Source organism: Manacus vitellinus, unplaced genomic scaffold, assembly GCF_001715985.3.
Source record: "Manacus vitellinus isolate BGI_N305 unplaced genomic scaffold, ASM171598v3 scaffold_3_pilon, whole genome shotgun sequence".
Taxonomy (NCBI): domain Eukaryota; kingdom Metazoa; phylum Chordata; class Aves; order Passeriformes; family Pipridae; genus Manacus; species Manacus vitellinus.
In genome coordinates this window covers 45,727,406-45,742,043 of record NW_021940535.1, presented here as the reverse complement: position 1 = coordinate 45,742,043, position 14,638 = coordinate 45,727,406, and the positions used below count along the sequence as shown (strand labels likewise).

General features: G+C 38.4%; 1 protein-coding gene across 3 annotated transcripts in view; it reads right to left on the bottom strand.

The window, feature by feature from the left end:
- Positions 1-14,638, bottom strand: part of DIP2C (disco interacting protein 2 homolog C) — a 143,156-nt gene that overhangs the window by 94,672 nt on the left and 33,846 nt on the right. For 2 of the 3 annotated variants that reach the window (XM_018075646.2, XM_018075643.2), the window contains exons 6-8: positions 11,278-11,409; positions 9,827-9,946; positions 8,707-8,904 (exon numbers count right to left, since the gene is read on the bottom strand). In XM_018075646.2, the coding sequence (XP_017931135.1) occupies positions 8,707-8,904; positions 9,827-9,946; positions 11,278-11,409 (450 nt within the window). The remainder of the gene's footprint in view (positions 1-8,706; positions 8,905-9,826; positions 9,947-11,277; positions 11,410-14,638) is intronic. The other variant, XM_018075644.2, reaches the window with a different exon arrangement.

Here is a 14,638-nt window from a genome sequence, read left to right as displayed (position 1 = left end):
TTTTAAGTGCAAATCTGATGTAAATATAAAGTATGATGAGAAGGTCAGATTTTCTTTTTTCCACTTAAGGAAAATTGGAAGGGTCTCTGCTGCTTTTCATTAAGAAAGTACTAAATGCAGTTATTTCTTACAAAACCAGTAATACTGTATCATCAAACTATCCTTTGCAAACTTTTTAATTTATTCAAAATTACTCCAGTATTTGCATGTTGAACTGTATTGATGCTCAGAAAGAAACACGACTCGATTCTGTTCCACTGGAAACTCAGCACAGATACAGGCATATGTCTGCAGGATTAACCCTCACGGTGCTGTGGCAGAACTACCTGCATTTGATGGAAAGATCTTTGAAAGCATCCCTGCTGCTACAGTTAACACTTGAACTTTACAAGTGAGTAGGATAAAAACAAGGATGCTTTAAGAAAGTAAATACTCTTTTTCTTAAAGTTTTCCAACATTAAAGTTTCAGTGGCAACAAACTTAAAAGAGCAATTAGTAATGATACAGGAAATTGGAGAATGGAAATCAAAAGCCTGGCAAAAGTTCTGAATTGCAAAGAAGAACCATCTTTACACAAAACACTTTCAAGCTTGAAATGAACATTGAATTTTTAATTTCTTTTTCAAGACACATAAGGAGCTGCTGTGAAAAGTTCTGTCTGAACTATAGAGATTAAATCTGTTACAAGTCTCACATTTGCATTTGTGACATACACTAATTTTTTGGCTATCAAATGTGCCATCTTACAATACTTTCTTTAAAATCTAAGAACTATTCATATTACAGCATTTAGGCACATTCTTTCAGAAGTACACAGGTACAAGTACAATTATCTCCACCTAAGAAATCTGGCTAAATGCAGAAATTAAGTTTTCTCAAAAACTGAGAAAATTTAAAGGAGCACTTTCTAGTAAAGTGTTAAATAATCAAATCTTTACACACATTTTGTCATGATGCTCTTTTATTGTCAAAATTTTATTTCAGCTTCTGAAACATGGAGAATACAAGGCTGCCTTCCTAATTCCTCACCTTTCTGCTCGTATACACTTCGAAATGTACAGAAAAGGCCCATAATATTTTCTAGTGGTCAGAAAAGACTTGAATTTTTTGTCACCACAGCCCTTTCCTTCTCTGTTTGCTGTTGTGATACCAATCTTTTGTTAAGTAGCTGGGGTAACTGGTCATGCATGTGCCTTTGGATATGAAACTGTGGAAAACTAGAGTGAAGCAGCCAGTTTGCCTTCAGCTGGAAAGGAGCTGGAATATAAGGGTCTTACAAGCTCTATAATGTCACTCTAACCCTTGTGAGCTCTGCCTGTCCCCAGCTGCTGCCAACTCTGCTCCAGGGTGGGCAGGGGCTGCTGGGGGTGGGCAGAGACCCCCAGGCATCCTCACGAGCAGGTAGAGCAAAGTCCAAGTAGATCTTGAACTGAATAGTGTTTAACAGGAAGCCTCTAAGTTTTCCTGCAGGGTATATGACTGTGTTCCAAAAAAGTAAATTAAAAAAGGGCCACAAAAGGAGCAGTAATCCAGAATCTGGAGCCAGGAATGTATGGATGATCAGGGCCAGATCAGTGGCTGCTGGATGGGACACAAGTTTCTGACCAGGGGTGGACTGAACCATGGGTTTATTCTGCCACTTTGGCTGTTTGCTTCCTCCAACATCACTGAGAAACACAAAGGGCTAAACGCCTGCAGGATAAAAGCCCTCAGGAATAGAGGATGTTATAAAGACGGAAATCTTTGAAGTGTTTCCTTCCTTGGTTCTGCCTAGGTTGCACTTCAGAGTAATTCTTCCTTTGCAAACTTGAGAGATTAGACATCGCTGGGAAAAAGCCGATTGCTAAAACTTCTCCCACAAATCCTGACGCTGTGACCTTGCTGTGACCTCCATGCAGTGCCACATCAGTGCTGCAGGAGTGGGAGGCCTGGCAAGGAGGCCAGCTGTGCTTCATCCAAGGCTCTGAGACAGGGCTTAGCACCGCCCGGCCGATCCTCGTGCAGGATAAACCATCTTCATTACATGGGTTGCAGCAGAAAGCTGGCTGTTTGCAGCCACTGGGGATACATCCCATTGTCCTCAGACAGAGTTCAGTGAAGCACCAGCTCTCCTCGGATAAACACACTGCCATTAATCTTCTAATGAGTTGGCCTGAAGGCAGGGGGGCAGATGAGGGAAATTTAAGCAATAGCTTTGGTAGTGAGTGGACCTGCCCGTGTTCCAGCTAGTGCTGAAGCTCCTCTCTTCCAGCCGTGCCTCTGCAGCAGGGAGCTATCCTGGGCCCTTTCTGCAGCTGACACAGCATGTGCTGCTTGAGCAGGAGACTTAAGCAGCACTGCTGCTTCCCTGCCATAAACACCAGACCCACCTCCTCTTCGTGTTCCTGCCCACATCCCCACTGCAGTGGGGTCCTTTCAAACAACACTCCTACCCGCTGCACTGGGACAGGATTTGTGCCTTCCAGGCTCTGGTGTCAGTAGCCCAACATTAACTCTTGCATTTAAAAATGAAGAACTGGTATGTCATCTACAGAGTTGTTCAGTGGTATTTAAGGCACAAGGGTACCCTCCAGAAGGGGCCCAGGCTCTGCAGACTCTGTGCAAGGACTGCCAGTCACATACACATCATGGGTAACACAGGGCACTACACATTTAAGAACCTGAATTACCCCTCAGTTTTTAGGTCACAAAAGTATTTCCCAAACAAAGTAGACTGGTAGGTGTATGTGGAACAAACCCCAACAACAGGCATTTAACACACACCTTGTTGCTACTACAATTTATAGCATTGTTCCTACCTCCCATGGAGCTGCTAATTGTGGTGCTGCTTTCTAAGATCTCGTATAACTCCACAAGATGGTAAGAAATTAAGCTTTTCTCTGCATCTATCATTGCCTAAATTATTATTGCTTAAGCATTTACTGAAATAAATCTTCTAAAGATGATTGCATCTCCCTTAGCCACGTCTGTCACTCGCCCAGTGCTGCTGCCAGACTCTCTTGTTCTAGCAGCATGCTTATGCAGGGAGGGCTTTAAGGTTCTTCACACACTTGCAAACTAAGTGGAGTGTTTCCACTGCCCAGTGAGTAACAGCAAGTACCACTATGCCTCTGAATCTGAGCCATATCTGTCAGACTTCACATATGCAGATATGCTCCGTAGGACAGGATGGAAACCAGCATCTTGCTTTCTGGCAGCTGTGACAAACACTGTTAACACCCATGTGGGGCAAGTCCATTTTCTCTTGCCACTGGAATTTCCCTTTAGTTGAGCAGTAGTAACTCTACACCAGCGATGATATATCTTGTATTTTGCTTGTATTCAATCTTGGTTTTTTTTTAACAGTCTATTCAGAGGGCAGTATCTTTAACCAACTAAAATTTAGCAAGCATAGTTAGTTAATACCCAGTCCCATCTGGTTAAGCAACACGAGGGTAAAGGAAATCGCAAGGTGTTAAAAACCACACAAAAAGAGATCTGTTAACAAAAATTAGATGATTTCCACATGACACTGAAGTAAATCCCCTTCCTCTTCCTTTGCAAATCTTTAAAAGGACTAAATGTCTGTGTTGAATGTAAAGAAGGTTTTAAGAGAAAAGCTGTATAAAGGAGAAAACTCAGAGAGAAAACAAACCACAACGAATTTCTTTATCATCTCCAGGACGGTTTTCAGAACCACACAGCACTAACTCAACAAAACCAAACCAGTGGTCGCTTACCAATCTCCGTGCTCAGCAACTGCGAGACTGCCAAAGTTTAACTGCAAATAATTTTGTCAAATATTCATTTTCTCAGTATCACAGTACAACATTCCTTACATTAAACAGAAACAACAGTATTTATTAAATCTGGTGTGAATGGCAAATTTCCTAACGATATGCAGGTACGGCTCTTTTTCTGCTTTGCAACGGAATAGTCCCAGCTCTACTGCTCTGTTCACCCTTTTTTCATAAACTCTTTAGATTCACCCCGAGGAGCAAATGAAGTTGTTGTATTTTGTGATAAAATAATCCAAATAAAAAGAACAACAATGTTCTGTTGCAGAGAATAAAAGACTCCAAACATACTCAGAATAGAGGTAACCTTGCTATAACAGTGCTGGATGCTGCAGTCTGAATCATATAATGCAGTAATTTTCTACCTTTTTACTAAAGAAATAAAGGTTTAAAGTATTAAACAATCATAAGATTGATATCTATCTAGAGATTTAAACCATGACTATCCATATCTCTGAGCACTGAGTCATTTCAGAGATAAGGACAGTCTGGTTATGTAGCTACTTGATCACAAGAGTCTCAAATCCGTCCCTGTCCTTCTGTTAATTGTGAAATTCCTGGCCTAGGAGATTCTCACAGAAAGGATGGGGAGGGGTGTAGGTGCAGCATTGCTTGGGGCTGCCTATTTTTGACCTGTTGTTAACTTTCAGGCGTGCCAGGATATCTCCAGTATAAGCGACATCACCCCTGCTGAGGCACAATTACTTTGGTCTCAACATCTTTACAGTTGCATTAAGGTTGTTTTTTAAATTGGCAATTCATTTGAGAAAAAAAAAAAAAGTCATTTTCCAAGCATTTCTTTCTCCACAGAATCCAAATGGATAAAGGAAAAATGATCCTCTGTCCAGAGAGTCTTCTCTGCTCTTTTTTGCTAGCCTTGCTGTCTCCAGTGGGCCTCTGATGTGGGAAAGAAACACTATGCTGGAGCTACAGGAAATGCTTTTTAAAAAATCTGATTACGGAAAGTGTTAGATAAAGGAAATGAGATTCTTCAAATCAAAGTTAACTGGTGCTCATTTTGTTGTTTTTAATAATGGTTACAATAAGAAAGCTCCAAACTTGCTCACTCCTAAATTACTTTCAGCTTTTTACTTTTTCCCCAGCCTTTCTGATTCTTTTTAGAATAATCATTTTAAGTAAGAAAAGTGACTGTGATAGCGTAAGAACTATATAGGATCTAATTGTCCTTTATTCACATTTGTCCTCTAAGAAATCACTAAGCACTTCATCATTAATACCAAAACCAGATGCCTGACTACTCTGATTAACTTTGTCTGAGTCAGAAATTGTCTTCCTTCTCTTCAAAGCATGTATTAGGTTTCTAGTCAGAGTTCAGATTCACATAAAACCTGATAAAGACATATTTCCTTCCCATATCTCAGACATTTCAATTTATGCATATTCAGTGATTTGATTTATAAAGGGATTGAGAATAACTTAACTAAGATGTTCTCCACTTAAACAAGTTCCCAGAGGAACAAAATATTTGAGAAATAAGTAATATTCATAGTGTTTCATTCACTAGAAAGAATTTAAGAGTTTTGAGTACATTAAATAAAGATTACAACTGGGGCACTGAGAAGAACTTAAAGAACTGAGGCAAAACGCATCAAACACTTTCTTGAAAATAAAGATCAAGTCTACAAGTGCAGTTATACATTTTTCCTATCTCCACTAACCTCAGACACATGGACAAAACAAGTCCTGACACGCTATGAAGACAAGGAGCTCAAAACACGTTCTAAAAAAGACATAGGAGATACAAGGCATTACAAATTAGATGAATTCTTGCAGAGAAATGGGAAGGCAGAGCTGATTTTAAGCAACAGCTGAAAGAGTAAGTTCTTTAAACTAGTTTCCCTTATGGCCCAGCAGCGCTTCACAATCTAAAGCGCTCACCATTTAAAGTCACACTAACATATATCCACATCAGCTACCATTAGGTAGAAAAATTCAGTCCAGAAAATCACACCAGGTGGTCTTACAACACCAATCTATCACTGTCTGCCATGGCATATCACAGCTTGGCCATTGGTCTGACCACTCACAGATGTCTCTGGATAGGACAGCAAAGGAGTTGTGAGGAAGGCTTTGGAGAAGGAGAATTTTGTGGACTCTCAAAGAGCTCCTTTTCAGAATGCAAGGCCACCAAGGGCAAACAGGAAGGCATCTTGGATAGATGCAATATTTTTCAGGGCCAGAGAGAGTCTGATGTTAAGAACTAAGAGCAAAGTGGCAGATGGGATGAGATTTCACCATGTAGATGTGGCAAAAGGCCTGCATTTGAAAAGACTTGCTCCTAAAATAACCTGTGAGGTTTGGACACAGAATTACTGTAAAATAAATAATGTCAGCATTGTGTATAATACTGTTGTTACAGCCCAAGAGATGGGCGGGAAGGCAATACCATCTGCAACAATCCACTAAAGAAGAGATTAAAATGTTGCTGTTAAGGGAATTAGAACTCCTCCTCAGATGGGCTATGATCTAGCTAACAGCTACAGAGACACTCCTGGAATCCATCTTGAAAAGATGGAGAGAAGTCTGGAATAAGCAGGCAAAGCTGCAATTCATCCATGCAGACAAGAAACTAGAGAAGATGCTGAGTATGAAAAAGTAGGGATCAAAAGCCTTCTCTTAACTGGAAAGGTGGAGGATAAAGGAAGAGGATTTCCATAAAGACAAGAGATGTGAGAAGAGACTGAAGCAGAAACAGTAAACAGAGGTAAAATATTCAAGAGAAGGTGCATAGTGACCATGTTAACAACATGTCAAAGACCAAAACTCTGGGAAATTAGAATTATTCTTAGAACTCTTGCATACTTGTCAAACATATGAAAATTAGTGGTAATGGTGTTTCTTTAGATTGGCAAAAAACCTAAATATAACTGTGACGTACAAAATCAGAGGCTACTAAATGTCCTCAATGTTGATATTTTAAAGTTTTAGTCACCTGATCATAGCATGCACATGAGGAAATTCAGTGTCACATTAAAACCATGTGGTAGGATTATGATTAAGCTCATCTGTCAAAAATTTATTACTACTGGGGCCACTGGAACTATGTAGAGGGATAAAAATTCATGAGTAGGAGTGGCTTTGCTGAGTTCAAGGCTTAATGTCTCGTAATGCTCAACTTTAAAAAATGCCATGCCTGCCATCACTAGAAAATATTGCAAACATAGAAGGAGGACTAGCAACAGCAAAATCATACATAAAGCCACCAATAAAATGGCAAGTGGCTGTAATGTTAAGGACATTTCAAAAGCACCTGTCATTTAAGAAAACTGCTATGGCATAGTGTATGGACATTGCCAGTGAAAAAGGACATCAGCTTGAAGTGCAGCTAGCAGAGAATTCAGTAAATCTATGAAATGTTTTGGTTTGTAATTTCTTTTATCTATAAAAAGAAGGAAAAAAAAAAGAACTAATTTTTTTCTGACTTCAGAAAACTACTGAAAGGCAACAGTAAAACCATATCTCAGAGTGCTGCCAAATGAAAGGTGTGAAAATATGAATTTTAGTGCTGTTTGTCTCAGGATTTAGACAATTTAAAAGAGGAAAGAGCTATCTAAAGACAGAGATGGCTAGAGGTGGCTCTGTGAGCCAAGTAGATGAGTTCCTCAGGTTGATTTGCTCAGCCTACAGCCTCAGGCAAAGCAGGACATATGCTCAGACTCTCTGGACAGAATCCCAAATTCAGAAAAATGGTCTGATTCTCAGTAACATCTTAATTTCCTTTCCTGTCCAATTTATTTAGGGCATTCAGTAGATGACATGAATTTCTCTTCTGCAAACATGTAATCACAAACTTTAAAATTCTTCCCTAGTTCCAAGAAAATGTCCTTAAGGAAGAAAAACATTCATCAGTGGTGAATCATATGTTTGCCCCCTAAATTAAGTAACTTCTTAACTCTAAGGCACCTGAAGGGAAAATGTTTCACGTGTGACCCTCAGTTGCAAAGGTTCTGTTATGCTTTAAAAGCCTTTATTTTCAGTGCCAAACTTGCAGCAGACATCTTTTTGGCCAGGGACCTTCACTGAGTCTGACTCCTGAATCGAAAGGAATGTTCAGCACTGAACAAAACAGACAGACCTCTATATCACAGCATGTAACAACATTCTCTGCTCAGAACTCAAGGTCCCTGAGAAGGTAGAAATAAAAAAAGCAAAATATTTTTTTATATCCATAACAATAGATTATGGAAATGTTCCAACTTGCCTTCAAAGTCTGACAGTTATTCATAATAATTCCTTTGAACGTCTCCCAAATGTCCCCTGAATATCGCAAAATTAGAAGCAATATGGGACTTACTTGTCGGGGACATCCTTATGTTTATTTTTATTTGGCCTTTCTTGGTTGCAATAGATTGTCAGGCAGTAAACACTGAACTACAACATATCAGAGATCACACTGAAATATATCCTGGCAAATTTATATCAAGGGGGTACATTTGTTAGCTGTACAACTACGCATCAGAGGAATAATTCAAATTACGCTTACTACAGTGTCAGTAGAACATGGAAAAAAATCCTATTTTAACTTCTTCAGGAAGCTGATGAATTTTCTACACCAGGTTCTGCTTTTGCAGAACAAAGCCAGGGTGATATCCAAGGGCAATGGATTTAGACATTAATCTTCAGGAAAATCTGCCCCAGGATGAATTTCTGTTTAAAAGGTGGTTTTAATTTATAATCTGTTATTCCATGGGTGTATCTACTCAGTTCTTTTCCTTGCTGTGAAATAAATCATGCTATAACATCTCAGCTACCCATACTCAGACACCAACAGCTTCAGAACTCTCTTACCCTACTCAGAAACTGAACAGATGCATCATTACAGGTCTTTTTTCACTGTATATTTATGCAATTACTGTACACAGGCACTATATAGAACATACAAAAGGCAGGTAGTTTGAAGAGCACTCACCATATGTGAGAATATACAGTGGTTTTCCATTAGTATCCATAGTGGTTAGGCAAGGAGCTTTTGGTGAGATGGTCCCCCATCGCTGCAAAGCTGCTTCCAGAGAAGGAGGCCAATTTGTAACCACACCTAATTGTTCCCCACGCATAGCCAACATCTGAGCTCCTTCTGGCTTTGGCTGGTTTGGATCTGGCTGTTGAACTTATGATTATGAAAAGATACATAGTTACCATGTAAATTCTATACCTTGTGTACACCTGTGTAATCAAGAGAATAAGTTACCTTCGCAAAATATTCTGAAAACAGTGACATATTAGAAGGTACTGAGAAGCAACAGAGAAATATAACAGAATAATTAACTTTTACACAAGTCAAGCAACTAAACAGGAATGCACATGCTTGTCCTTACAATAGCTCTACAAGCAGGGAAAAAAACTGCTGAGGCAGCATTCATATATTTATCTTCAAAATAATCAATCTTTCTTTATTCCTAAAGAGAGATGGAGAATACTTTTTCCTGGGAAAAATGCAGTAATGAGATGAACTGCAAAACTACTGGAAAAGTGTACTTTAACAAGTAACAGATTGATTTAAGTCATGTTCTGTTACATGCTTTCTTATAAACTCTATGGAGACTATTTAAATTTCCACATCCCGGCAAATCTTAATTCTCAAAGCACTGGCCTCTTTAAAAAAAATCCATTTATTGACTTAATCCTTGTTTCTAATCTTACATTTAATTTGGTTTTTGATACTTCACTGTAACACAAAGGATGTTTAAAACATTTAACATTGCTCCCTCACTAACAGTTTTTCTCATACTGGTGTTCAAAGGCAATGGCTGCAACCCACAGCTGAATGTTCTCAAAGCAAAGCTTCCCTCAACTCTCTTCTGTCGTTTCTTTGCAAGTAGAACCAGGACCTGAGCAAATTAGAGAGACTTTCGACTCTACAGCACTAAGTCCAAGCTCACTACAAACAGATTCCACTGAATACCACTGCTTTTGTACTTGCCAGTACAGGGAGGGCTTAATTGGCTTTCTAGAAAGTCAATGCAGGAGACAAACATTTTACAGAGTTTTAATAAGAGATCCCCAAACCTTTTGAAAAACAGTCATTTTACCTTCTAACAATTCCTCAAAGTCATCTACAAAGAACTCTCGTAATGGTGGTCGTTTGGGCCGTTTTAGTGTATTGACCAGCTGTTGAATCTTTGCTGACACTCTGCTGCTCACTGGTACTCCTGCAGGACAGGGATCAATGGAGACATCAGTTGACTGCTATGCTGAACGCCACCAGATGTTAAGTGGGGTAAGAAAGTGTTCTAGGATTGCAAGGCCATCACAACTTAGAGTTTCATGCCACACCGTGACTCAAGTATTTATTTAACATTAAAACATACAAGCAAAAAGGAACAGTGAAGCCTAATTTAAATAAAAGCAGTACAACAATGTCAGAGCGAGGTTGCAAAATTAGAGGGGAAACAGCACACAGACTGAGGGAGAGAAGCACAGTGAAAAAGTCTCTATAGCAAATGTCAGTACCCTGAGAGGACTCTCTCAGCAATGGTCAGTGAGAAGACAGGTATTGGCCTTCCCCATGATCATTGGTCATACACTGTCTGACTTGATTGTAGCTCAGTGAGGAGTGTGGGTCATAGCTCTGCCCCGTCACTTATTCTGGGTTGTTCTTTACACTGTAGTGGACATCTATCCAGTACCCATCTTAAACATGGTTCACATCTTTTAATTACTTCAGCATGACCCTGTATTCTCTGAACATCCCTACAGTCAATCACCAGCCAGCAATCTCCAAAGGGAGAGTGCTTGCCTACACAGCACTTAGAAAAACATAGTTCTGAACAGGAGCATGGGACAAGGGGCATTTTTATAATATAGTCCAATCAATCACCTCCCCCTTCCTTTTCTCGAGCCGAGTGCAATGTTTATGTCATCTATTCCTGAACTAATAGATTTCTGTCACTGCATTGCAGGAATTTCAACTTCCTACACTTCCATAAAGTTGGCTACAAAACTTGTGCCAAGTGGTGTTTAGAGCTGAAGCTACTAAGTTTACAGATGATACACTTGGTCAACAATTCCATGCTGTGCTGAAATGTTGGTTAGTAAGTTTTAGAAAAGAGGAGCAGTAAATAAGAAAGGGTTTACAAATAACTGTTTTTCAAAAAAAAAAACACCTCAGAGAATAAAACTTCAAACACGTCACTTTATAAGATGTACCAATCCTAGCATGTCACATTCTTTGTCATTTAAAAAACAGACTAATTGTAACCAGACAGCATGATAAAAGCAAATTTATTCACTGTTTTCTTTTGCCAAACAATTTCTACAAGGAGTCAGCTATGCTGATTAAGAAATATTTCTCTATGTTGTCTTCATTGGTATTAGTTTATTTTAGGACTGTAAAGGTGCTGCAACTTTTTATGTGTTTATAAGTGAAAAGTGCCCAGATAAAAAACAAACAAAAACCAAATAAAAACCAAGAGCACACGCATACAGTAACCATTGAAAAGGTTACAATACTAAAAAAATCCAGTTTTTCTTTGTGACATACCATCCCCAGTCTCCATAAGTTCAGCGTTTCCATACTTTGGTGCCACCCGTGCCGTTGATCCTTGTGGTCTTTCTACTTGTATTGAGTGTTCTGAGGTGTAAGTGGTAACATCTGGAGGGGCAGAATGATTTTCTGTGAAAAGTAAGTTAAAAGGTTTAACCATGTACCTCTAGTGTTAAAGGGCAGAAAAACAAAGGGCAGAGGAGAGGATATAATTTGATTTCTTTTTTCCAACATTTGAACAGGCATTAAACTTAATGCATAAAATGATTGTACAAAGCCATATACATATACATACATACACACATAAATTCAAAACTATATATAATGTATAGCATGATTTTAATAAATAAAGTTTCCACTGATTAAAAAAGGGCTATATATCTGCAATCACATAAGCAACAGGCTAAAAAAATTATACAATTAGTTTGTAGGCTCTCCAGTGACATCTGATTTTACACTGAAGTAAAGCTTGTGGACATCTGCAAATAGAAAAGACTCAGACAAAAACAGTTCTGAAGGATCACTGTGTTGGTTTTTCTAAATAAAAAGAACAGAGCATGTTGTCAATCACTTGCAAGTGTCAGTGCATATCACTTTTACAACCTCTGTATTTCGAGTTAAAAAAAGAAAAAAAATCAATCATAGCAGGGGTGGAATCCAGAGGAAAGAAATAAAATGTAAAGAAACATGAACTTTGTATTCTGCCTGGACACTTGCTTGTCTACTATTTTTAGACAAAGATATTTCAATTCTTCCGCATAACAAAGCCTTGCCTTCCAGAAGGCAAATGTGATCTGGTATGACTCATGCCAGCACTGCTAAACAATTCCACAGAGCTAATCTTTCTCTTTCGTAGCCTGATAACTCAGCATGCTACCACAGGCTTTTTTTCCCATGTTTTCAAGCCTGAGTCTGTATTATCTATGAATTTGTACTATTTTTATGAGTTTTCTCATAAATTTTTTCCAGGTTTTTATCAGCATTGGATTAGATGGAGATAAACACCATGAGCAAATAACAACTTCTCTTTCAATTGACACAAATGATCCCAAGCAGCCTCTGAGTTACAAAAGAAGGCAGGTCTTTATTCTGCTGCTGCTGAAGTAAATAGAAATGTGATCCATCTTACAATAGGGTAAGAGTCTTTAAAAATGCAAAAATTCTGGAAAAACATCATCTTGTTCCAATACTATTTTCAAGACTTGCTTTTTATTAAACCTGTCCTTTAAGCATTATGGTACCATAAGTATTACAACACCAACTTCTACAGTAAATTTAATGTCAAATGTAATTGTAAAGCATTTTCATGAATCATGAACTTTGGATCACTGTAATTCCTGTGCATTCAATCCCAAATTTATGCACCATCAATACAGAAAACTAAGTTTTTTGCTACACATACAGTAAAAAGATGCTATAATAGATGCTCATCTTGCATACACCTCATTTCGAGGTAGCATTTGTCAGACAATCATCATGAAAAATTAGTCGTTACTTAATATTTATATTCATGAACATTATCAGGACTCAACCTTATCACCCAATCATACTATCTGGTTGAGGAAAACACAAGATGGCTTTTACTATGCAACTCAAAAACATCTTGCATTCTACAAATGTCCAGTTGAAGCTTTTGCTTTTTATCACACTCACTGTTATAAATTTACCAAAACAAACTCCTTATATTGTGCTATAAGTGACCAACTGAAGTATAATAGTTTGAATAATGAAACTTATGCTGATAATTGTTTGAATAATGTCGTCTTTTAAAAGACATTTTGAATAATGTCTTTTAGATGTCATAATCAACTATTTTAGACTCAGCACAATTTTTACTCTGTCTTACTAAGTGGCAAGAGATTTTTATATATCATGATTAAATTACTAAATAACTAAGTCAATTAAAAAAAGCTGATGTTTATCTTTTTATCCTTACTTATAATGCAGCTTTGCTATGCACACAGGAGATCATGACTAAGAAAATAATTGTCCTTAGTCAGCTATTAGTAACATGAGAAAGTATTTTTAAAGTTAGCTATAATTGTTTACATCTTTCCCGTGAAGTATTTCCATCTTTCAGACTTTACAAGGCCAAGTGAATTGGAGTTCAAGTATCTCCAGGTTTCAGCACTGAGATTAAATAATCAGAAGACACATGATCCAAGCATCACAGAGTACAGATGCTCTTGAAACCAAATTCTTCTTCCTCATACATGGTGTCGAGGAGGGTGAAAGAACATAAGAAGAGTTCTGCTCTTTTGTAGAAGTGTTTCCTTTTGAACAAGCATCACTGGTACTTGAAATCAGCTAAAAGAAACTCTCTTCTCAAGGTTGCCACCACTGGCCAGCCAAAGAGTGGAGTTCTAGTGCCTTGGCTGCCCATCTGCTGTTTACATTTCCATTAAGAACTTTTATCCTGCAGAAGAAGAATATTAAGGTTTGTCTTGCTATGTTCCTTTATAGTATCTGTTTAACAGATGTCTTATCACTGCAATATCTACAGCTCTAAGTTTCATCCATTAGATTTACAAATCCTCAGTCGGTTCATGTCTCACAGTCAGGCTTGGAGAAATGAAAATCATACAGACAAGAATTTGGTCTGAATGACATCTAAAGAAAAAGATAATTGCTATGTTATGTGAAATGTAGCCTTTTTTTGTATAGAGGAGTCAATCCAGGCTTCAACCATGGACACAATCTGTATAGAGTTGCTTGGTCTTATGTCAGGTAACTTGAAGCATTGTTTGAGGTTTAGTTAAGAATTATGATCCTGACACATCTGTTCACTAAAAAGTAGAAACTGTGACAGCTGCATGACTTCAAAGCATTTCCTCCATCAAACACACATATTTGCATCACCTCCTCTTCCCATCTCTTCCAATATTCCTGCATTAGAAGATCACAGAGAAAACAGCTGTTTCCAGTTAAGGCTCTCTTCATTTCTGCCACTGGAGTGACATCATTTACCCCATTTCATGAAAATCAGGAAGACCCAAAGCAAACCAGAGTACATTCATGTAGGGACAGAGTATGTGCATTGATAAAGCCTCACATCTGGGGAGAAACAAAGAAGTGGAGGAATACTTCCAGTGGAAGTTTGGAAGTTCACACAGGTACCATGTATTCGAAAAGTCTCCAGGAACTTGAGAAGCATCCCTGCAATACTAACTTGAAGAAAATGCAGCTTTTCCTCCCAAATAAGCTGGGTCTCCTGGTTGTTAGGGCAGGAAAATCCAGAGCAGAGATCTGGCTTTTTCCATTAGCTGGGTTTCTCTTGTAGTGATGTCCAGGTGACAGATAGTATTGTAAACTAGTCTCCTGTATTATATGTTAGAAGTCTATGCAGCCTTTAATGAGG